At 47.1% G+C, this 9,832-nt stretch overlaps 1 protein-coding gene across 1 annotated transcript; it reads right to left on the bottom strand.

Annotated features, from left to right (window-relative positions):
• Positions 1-3,148: 3,148 nt before the first annotated feature.
• Xbp1 (X-box binding protein 1) lies at positions 3,149-7,677 on the bottom strand. The gene is given in 6 exon segments (XM_075944214.1): positions 3,149-4,322; positions 4,641-4,748; positions 4,751-4,786; positions 5,633-5,767; positions 6,586-6,682; positions 7,374-7,677. Coding segments are annotated over 6 exon segments (1,140 nt in total). The 5' UTR covers positions 7,580-7,677; the 3' UTR covers positions 3,149-3,764.
• Between the last annotated feature and the right edge of the window lie 2,155 nt (positions 7,678-9,832).

The following is a 9,832-nucleotide window of genomic DNA, read 5'->3' as shown; positions in this document are numbered from 1 at the left end:
ACATAAGGAAATGAAATAATTTTTTCTTGCTTTCCTTTAAATTTTAATTAAGGTAGCATTCCTATCAGTGAAAAACTCACACTTGTCCTGAACTTAGATACTGTTGGATTAAAAGTGAGCAGTTTCTAAAATAGACAGGCTGTTTTGCCTTTGTAAACATACCTGCAGCCTGCTTCTGCCTGAGCAGGTCACTGCTGGGGTCCTTGTGACTAATCCTTCAGTGTTCATATGTGAAGCTGAAGGGACTTGGAATCTTAAGAGATAACGGCTTGGCGGTCTGTGATGTTGGTGCATGCTGTTCTCGGCTAAGAGCCGACAGTCACTGGGTGGCAGTATTGCCTGCATATTTGCAATTATTCTTTGATAACTGGATCTCTTACTGGTGAGGCAAGTAGTTTAGCTTTGGGTTGCAGTTGCAGAAAACAAGACACTGTTTTATTTTGATCAAACTTTGAAAACCATGGTAAAAGTTATCTAACATAACTGGTTGGAAACCAAGATTAGAATAGATGGTGACTGTTCAGTATCTAACCAGCTCAGTGGGTCCAGGATTTAAGTACAAGATGAACAGATACTGGGGAAGTGCAGGTTTGGGTGTATTGGTTTGGTTCTGTTAGTCCTCTAGCTCCTCATACTAGTGGTGGCATTTTAGAAATGCATTTTGAACAGTGCTGAAACTCAAACTCTTGCAAGATACTGATGTTGACTTTTCAGCATTGGTTTGGTGGGTAAGCCAGTCATCCTACTTCATGAATGACAGAAGTCAAAACGGTTGCTAGGGAAGGGAGAGTCGTTTTCTTCAGAGGTGTAGCCACTGGTAAGTTGCCTATGCTACAGTAAACCTCTCCACCCATGCTCATATAAGCAACCTTAGTTAAACTCAGTGGGATATACTCATACAAGATAAAAGGGGGTATTATTAGGAAGAGGGGGTCCAATGGGAGAGAGATGAAGATAATAGGGTAAATATGATTAAAACACATAAATAGGAGATTGTCAAAGAATAAAAAATTTTAAGTCTCAAGGGTAAAACATGGGGTGATACAGTCCTCTAATCCCAGCATTTGGGGAGGTAGATGATGGAAGATCCCAAGTATAGAACCATTGTCTGCTCCATATTGAGTTTGAGCTCAGCCTGGGCTGCATGAGACCCTGTCTCAAACAAACAGGGTCTGGTGGGATGGTCATCAGTAAAGTACTTGGCTTGCAAGCAGGATAATCTGAGTTCAGATCCCTAACACCCATGTTAAAGGGGTGGAAGGTGCGTATCTGTCATCCCAGCACTTGGGAAGGCAGACATAGGAGGATCCCTGGGGCTTGTTGGCCAACTAGTCTACCTGAATTTGTGAGCTCCAGGTTCAATTTGAGATCTTGTCTCAAGATGGATATTGATCGCACCAGATATGTGATGTTGACCTCTGACCCAACACCGTACCTTTGGGAATGTATACCTATATATGGACATGTATACAAAAACATAGATACCATCTCTAAAGTAAAGAGTAAAGATTGAGTTTCTTAAGTTTCTAGGAGAAAAGAATTGAACTGGCACTTTGAAATACTCCTAGAATAGGCCATGTGTCTGCTGTTTTGCTCCATCTCATCTAATAGAAAAGCAAGGAAGCAGGTGCACAGCTGTTTTGTGAGTCCCAGGGATTTTGCTTACACCTTTGGTATGAAATTTGGAGTAACACTACATTTTAATAGAGTATGTGGTTTCATAGAAAAAAAATGTTAATTTTTAGATCTAGTCAGTTTGGTGTTTCATTATGAACATGTACTGAAAACAGGTGTTTCTCAAAGCTAATCATGTCATTTTTGGCCATCTGTGCAGGAAATGAAACCCTGAAATCTTTGTTCTGTTCTCTCCTGTTGGCATAGCAGCAGCTTCTTCGATGTGATGCCATTAAATGTAAATGACTTGAGTCTTAACCTACAAATACTTGTGCTCCAGTGGGTAGAAGCAAACATACCTGCCTGTATAAACCTTAAATAGATTCCATTTTCAGTCACAGGACAACTGCAGGCAGTCCTTATGTTCATAACACTGGCACTCAGCCTAAGCGAGCTTGCTTTGCTGAGCACTAGATTGGGCTGTGACGGGCTCACCAGCCAAGTCCCATCCAGAGTTACCTCAAAGTGTGCATGTGGAAATCTCTCCTAAGAGTCAACACATGACCTTGTCTGTCATGTATAACATGTCTGCAACTGTAGCCTGCTTGACCCCGCTGACTGAACTGTCAGAATTCCTCCTTCTATTTGTAAGTTTACTCTGATCACCCGAAGTAACCTTAATAGAGATGTATTTACTAAATGGGGGTGAAATGAAGTTGTTTGCCATCTTGTGAGACTCTCCAGGACAGAATGCACAGTAAAGGGTAATGTCATTATCTCTGGAGTTTGGTAGCTGATTTATATCTATCCCCAGGCCTTTTCTTCCTGAATAGATTTGCTCATTTGCTTTGGTGCAAGGCTTTGTGCATGCCACACAAGCACTGTACTGAGCTAAACCCCCAGCCCAGTCTTGTGAAATAAGCCACTATACTAAGATTCCATGAGGGATTGAAACCTTTCAAAGTGGATCATCATGAGATAAACTGAACTTCCCAGTGCATAGGATGACACCTGTCAGCTGTGAAGTGCACATAACTCAAATCTTGTTCAGTCTTTGAGTAACACTATCCCTCTTTCCAGGTTGTAATTATCTGTCCCCCTGGGTTACTCAGGTGAAGTGTCAAGAGTTGACGTCAGGGAATCTGGTACTCCCTGATCATAGCATTTCTTGATATTTGATGCCCAAACAGTAGTTAAGGAGGTTGGGCTCTAGCTCAGTGGCTACACTTGCCTAGTAGGTAGAGATCTTAATACCCAGTACACTACCTATCCATCTACCACCACGGGGGTGGAGAGGGCGAGGACCAGAAACAGTGGCTAGGGTTCTGTCTCTGCCACTTAGTAGCTGTGATAGTGATCAACGGTCTGAAAAAACTATCTCAAGAGATAGTTATGACAGTCGGGAGTTGAAGCAGGTGGTAATCAAAGTGGAAATGCTTTCAGTGACTTTAAAAAGTGCTGTGCTCACTTCAGACTCTCCCCTAGCAAACAATAAAGAGAAAATATGGTAGCCCTAGAAATCACAGAACAAGGATGCTGTGTTGCTTTTTTAATTGCATGGGTAGTTTTAAATAAATGGAGAAAGCACCTTCCAGAAGCTACACTAGCAGGAAGATTCCATCAAGCATTTACATAGTAAATTTCTATAATGTTACAAAGATTCTTGATCTTCACTTGAACTGTACATAAGGAAAAACAAGCCCCACAGGTTGGTGTTTGTTGCTTGTAGAAGTACACTAAAGAAACCTGGGAAGCCGAGAGTGGAGAAGAGAAATGGTCAAAGGACATGTCACAAAACAGGTGTGGAGGTGTACACCTGTGTAAGCCCAGCACTTGGGAGGTGGGGGCAGGAGGATCAAGAATTCCAGCCTAGCCTCAGCTACATAGTTTGAAGCCAGCCTGGGAAATAACTGTCAAATGACCCTCCTTTTACTGTGAGGCAAAACCACCACCTTTAAGATAAAACAAGAATCTCAAAAGCTGTAGTTTTGAATTACAATATTTTTGAATACCTTAGACAGCTGGGTGTTTAAAAACAATACTTGGATGTCGTGTGTGAAGTTTTAAAAGAATACTTTAGAGGAATTTTTTTCTCTGCTATCCCCTAGGCAGTGTAATGAGGAAGGGAAGGGGCAGTGCTGGGTGGCTCTTCAGACACTAATTAGCTGGGGAAAGAGTTCGTTGGCGAAAGTGTCCTCCCAAGAATGGTCTGTACCAAGAGGAGAAGACATGTCGCTGAAGGGAGAGGGGGAGCCCTCATAGCCACAGTCACTGTAAGCATCCAGCAGGCAGGAAGATGGTTTCAGAGAGTGACTGGATGAAAGCAGGTCTGAGATGCCCAGCTCTGGAATGAAGTCTTCTTCCAAAGGTTCTTTCTTCACTGAGACAATGAATTCAGGGTGATCCTCCTCTGAAGAGCTGGGAGGTGCTTCCTCTATTTTCACTACCACATTAGTTTGGCTCTCTGTCTCAGAGGGGATCTCTAAGACTAGAGGCTTGGTGTATACGTGGTCAAAACGAATGAGTTCATTAATGGCTTCCAGCTTGGCTGATGAGGTCCCCACTGACAGAGAAAGGGAGGCTGGTAAGGAACTAGGTCCTTCTGGGTAGACCTCTGGGAGTTCCTCCAGATTGGCAGACTCCGGGGATGGACACTTGAAAAACATGACAGGGTCCAGCTTGTCCAGAATGCCCAAAAGGATATCAGACTGCAAGAGGTAAAACAAGAGTTCACTATTAGAATGACTGTGATAAGTCTACCAGGACCACTTAGGACCGAGTTCCACAATGTCAACTAGGCCTGTGCTCTCAGATCACAGGACCCTACCACCACCACCAGAACAGCTTCTCCCCATTTCATGACATAAACTATCAGAGATAGGAAAGTGACTGGTGCTCACCCCCTAACTCTACCAACACTAACTTCTCTTTCTCCATTTGCCTGGCTAGGCAAGACACACATCATATGGATACTACAAAATGAGCCAATCTCATATAGCACTGAAGTAAGGCAGAATGAGCTCTACCTCTGAGTCTGAAGAGTCAGCAGTGTCAGAATCCACGGGAAGATGTTCTGGGGAGGTGACAACTGGGCCTGCACCTGCTGCAGAGGTGCACGTAGTCTGAGTGCTGCGGACTCAGCAGACCCGGCCACCGGCCTTACTCCATTTCCCTGGAAGGAAAAACCAAAGTGAGGAAATGCACACCAGGCAACTATGAGTCCTGCTCTTCAAAACACTTTCTAGAAAGGATCTGGGAGGTGCTCAGAGCATAAGCTTGTCTGCTGTGCAAACATGTGGACCAGAGTTCAGCACCCGTGTAAGTGGAGCATGACAACTGTGCCTATGACCCCTATACAAGAGGACCACCAAGGTCTGCGGGCTACCAGCCTAGCTCCAGATTCAATCTGCTTCAAAGGAATAAGGTGGAGAGTAACAAGGCAAAGATGTCCAGCACCTTTTCAGTTCTGTACATGTGCACAGGTGTGCACAAACACCATTCCTATATTAACTACACCAAATAAAGTAGTATATGCCTGTAATTTTAACCCTTGGAGAGTGGAGACAAGAGGATTATCAGCTACATACCAAATTTGGGGCCAACCTGGGCTGCATGAAACCCTATCTCAAAAAAAAAAAAAAAAGAAGAGAAGAGAAAGAAAAGGAAAAGAGAAGTCCAGGAAACAGGTCACTTATAGTGGCTCATGCCTATAACCCCAGCACTAAGGAGACTAAGGCAAGAGGATGAGTCCAAGGCCAACCTGGGTTACATACAAAGACTCAAAAAACAAGACAGGGCTGGAGAGATGGCTCAGAGGTTAAGACTGTTCTTCCAGGTCCTGAGTTCAATTCCCAGCAACCACATGGTGGCTCACAACCCTGTGAGCCCTCTTCTGGTATGCAGGTGGATATACAAGCAGAACTCTCAAAAAGGAAGGAAAGAGAAGAGGAAGACTTGATCAGAAAGTTCAGAACACAAACACCATCTGCTCACATCACAACAGTTCTGGGAGATTTACCTTGGACTCCGTCTCTGGAGCCTCTTCAGAAGCCAGTGTATCCATTCCCAAGCGAGTTCTTAACTCCTGGTTTTCAATCACAAGGCCATGAGTTTTCTCTCGTAAAAGCTGATTTTCTAATAGAAGTTTTTGGTTCTGTAAGAAAATCCAGAAGAGGCAACTAAAATGCGATTTGCTACAGTCGGTACCCTCAGTAAACTGATAAATCCTATGTTTATGCAGTTCATAATTACTGTATACCGGTGGCTAGTGGTACAGATCAGTTGGTAGGGCTTGCTGTGCCACATATGAAGCCCTGGGTTCAACCTCCATTTCTACATAAAACTAGCATGGATGCTTCACGCCTGTAATCCCAGCACATGGGAGATGTCAGCTGGAGGAACAGAAACTCAGCAACATCCTTGGCTTTACAGCAAGTTAGAACCCAGCCTAGGACATGTGTGGGGAAAATGGCAGGGAAGAACAATCAACTAAAGCAAGCTGTCTGAAAATGTCCTAATGATACCTATTACTCTGCTGAATATAAAATAAAGTGGGGGTGGTGGGCTATACCTAACGAGATAGTTCTAAAAAAAAAAAACCCTAATGATATGACCCACATTTTTTAAGAACCAGCTGGTGATTAAAACTTTCAAAAGAACAATAGCCCTTGCTCAGATTAGATAACAAGAGAACCCTAGAAGGAAGGGCACAGCTCTAGTGGGCCTTTGGCAGAGCCAGGAGTGCTAAAGGTTAAAGCATGATCTATCTGACCAGGCTAATCTCTGAGCAGTCTATCGCTAGTATCAGCTGCCAGGAGTGTCTGCCTTCACCACCTATCTGCAAGGCTAGTTAAACTTTAAATCGCACTTTGAGTTGTATTCTAAAGGGTTGCAAGCAGCTTAGGATGGGCAGGGAACCATAGGGCCTGATGTGGAAGGGAAGACAGCAAGCGTGGCCTAAAGTCGCTTTACCTCTTCTTCCAAATCCACCACTTGCTGCTCCAGCTCGCTCATCCGGGCTTTCTTTCGATCTCGGGCTGTCTGCGCTGCTACTCTGTTTTTCAGTTTCCTGAAGGAAGACAAGGAATAACGAACTGAGTCATCGCCAGCTTTCTGGTATCTTCATTTGTAAATGTGGCCAGCTGGTGCTTTCGTTGACTTAACAGAATAAGGCTAAACAGTGGTAAACACATTGAGACTCCTCAAAAGGACAAAACCACAGCTTTCTGTCCGTGGGCCTTGAAGGCTTGCTTGAGTCTCTCCCGTGTGGGTCTCATTTTACCACCGGGCTGACACATTCCCGTTGCGTCATAAGCATCTTCCCTCCTCCCCCGCGGCTTTCTGGTTCCAATTCTGTCCAACAGGCTCGGTGCTGGGGCGACATCCGTGAAGGCGGCTGGGGCGCTACCGACCGTCCCTCCCCCAAGCTCAAGGCTGCCGGAGGCTGGTGACTCGGGTCCCAGTGTTGAGTTCCCAAGCGGCTGCAGTGACAGCCAGAGTGGTCCCTGACCCGCGACCACCGAGAGCAAGCATTCGCAGAGGACTGTGCGTCAGGCACGTTCTGACCAGTGTCAGCCTCCCCCGACACAGACTGAGCTCCAGACTTTCGAGAGGTTGCCACCCCGGCTCCGCGCCTCCCTCCAGGAATAGGTACTGGAGACGAATTTACGCCACCCTCCAGAGCCCTCCCGACGGGCACACGGGTCCAATGCCCGGCCGTGCCACCCCGCGCCCCGGTGCCGCCCGCCCGCCGGGCTCACCTCCGCAGCGCCTTCTCCTCCGGGCTCAGATGCGTGAGGCGCTGCCGCTTGCGAGCCTGCGGCGCCCCGCTCTCCTCGGACCCTGCTGCCCGCGAGTCCGACACCATGAGTGGCAGCGCCCTGCCGCCCGCGGCGGGCTGGCCCGATAGGAGCAGTACTTTCGGGGCTGCCGCGGCCGCGTTCGGCGCCGCTGCAACCACCACCATGGCCAAGAAGCGTCTACGCCAGCACAGCCACCGCCCCGTGGCCGCTCGCCGCGCCCAGCCTTTCTAGGGTCGTGGCCGTCTGCGATAGGTCCGCGCCGCGTGACGCGAGGCTATTCCCGGAGCCTATTGGTCCTGCGGGCCCAGGGGCGGGCCTTGCGCGGGCGGGGCCGGTGTCCAGCGTGGCTGCACAGCTGTCCTCCGCCTGGCGAGCTGGGCCTGAGGACCAGTGAACGACAGAGGCCAGGTTGCCGGGGTCCTCAGCAAACGCGTCCCCTCCCCGTGACAGTGGGAATGTCAGGCTTTTCTCGCTGGCCAGATCTCCAGACTGAGTTTCACAGATCACTACCCCTGCCCGACCACCTTTTAGTCTCCAGCGCCACGTCGACCGCTAGAGCAGCGGAAAATCGAACTGGTGGCGTGTCCGGCTTGGAGTTAGCGGACACACACAAGGAGTAATTTGCAAAATGAGTTTTTAGGAAATGAGATAATTGCAAAACTAAATGTAGTCTGGCGTGATGGTGCTCGCCCATAATCTCAGCTCTTTGTTGCCAGTTTGAGGACAGTCGGGGCTATTTTAAATAATAATAATAATTTTTAAAAAAGACAAAACTTTAAAAGAAAAACACCAGAACACTGTTTACACATAGTAAGAGATTGATAGATAAATGTCTGCATAGTGGGAATACATGTGGATTCTTTTTTTTATTATTATTCTTTTTTTTTTTCATTTCTAAATCCCCTGATGTGAGCTCATACCGCTGTTGTTACCTGCTGGAGCCTGATCCCAGAACCTAGTGCTCTACCCTCAGCTATTCCTTCAGCCCCACTTTCTCTACGAAGTTAGAGATGCCGCTGAACCGTGTTCCCAGCCTTGACGTTAGTATTTCTTCTGTTCGGGGTGAGGCTGGGAAGATAGGTTATGGGGATGTTAGGTGTCCTCCTCTTGCCCTCAGCCTTGTTCTTTTGAGACAGTGCACCCCCCCCCCGCGCGCACGCGCTTACACACACACACACACACACACACACACACACACTGTACTTGAAGCTTGCCGTGGGGGCTTTGCTGGCCGGCCATCAAGTCTCCATGATCTTCCTGTCTTCCACGCCAGACTTTTTGCCGGGGTGCTGGGATTCGAACCCCAGACTTCATGTTTGTGCAGTAAAGCATTCTTACCCATGAAGCCATCTGTCCAGCCCCAATATTAGTACTGTTTTTATGAGGAGAAAATATAATGTTCTATGTGGAAACAGAGTTAGGCTTTACCCTGTATCCCTTGGCCTGTGAGAAAGTCCAGTTGGATGGCTAAAACTCCCACACACACACTTTTAGACCAGTAGTGTTTGGTTTTACCCTAGGTATCTGGGCTATCTAGTCTCTGGTTCTTGGCCACCAGAACCATCAGGTGGCTATAATTTGAGGAGAGCCAGGTTCTTGTGGAAAAGGAGTTGCCAGGCAGCAGCAAGAGAGCAGTTTAGACTCAAGATTAATAAATACGGAGAAACGCAAGACGGCTCACAGCTGTGTGCTCATTTCCTGGAGGCAACAACAAGTGTTAGGTTCCCTGGATCTCTGGATTACAAAGCAAGACCTTTGAAGTAGACACTACTCCCTGCTCAGTGCCTGGCATACCTCTGTCCCTAGGGGTGCAAAGGTGAGTAAGATTGGAAGTCGCAACTGGAAATCATGCCAGACCTCAGAGTGCTGAGGGAAGGCTCAGGGGTGTGAAGTCAGATTAGATCCCACACACAATAAATTACTCCTCCAGAGAGGAAATCAAAGCAAGGTCTCTCTCATCCACCCTTTAAGGCAGTGGTTCTCAACCCTTCCTAATGCTGCGACCCTTTAACCATCAAATTATTTCATTGCTACCTCCTAACTGTAACTTTGCTATTGTTATGAATCATAATGAATAGCTGATCTGCAGGAGATCTGATATTCACCCTGTGAAAGGGTCATTTGACACCCACACACCCTGAGGGGTTATGGCCCATATGCTGAGTAGCACCGCTTTAAAGAAAACACAGTTTCTGTTATTCCCAGAACTAGGCTATGAGCCTTCTGGCTTCCATTTTCTCTGTCCTTACTTATTAGGAAACCCAGTGATCACCCAGCTCAGGAAACCTGCATCTCTGGGGCTATGAGCTGCTGGGTCCTAAAGTGCCTCCCTCCAGTGACAGGAGGCTCACTGCTGCCCTGGGCTCTTTCTAGAGAAGCCTTTGGAGGTGTCTCCTGGTAGGGATGCACATGAAAGA

This window comes from Microtus pennsylvanicus, chromosome 12 (genome assembly GCF_037038515.1).
Source record: "Microtus pennsylvanicus isolate mMicPen1 chromosome 12, mMicPen1.hap1, whole genome shotgun sequence".
Lineage (NCBI taxonomy): Eukaryota > Metazoa > Chordata > Mammalia > Rodentia > Cricetidae > Microtus > Microtus pennsylvanicus.
Note: the sequence above shows the minus strand (reverse complement) of the source record. Positions and strands in the feature narration are given on the sequence as shown.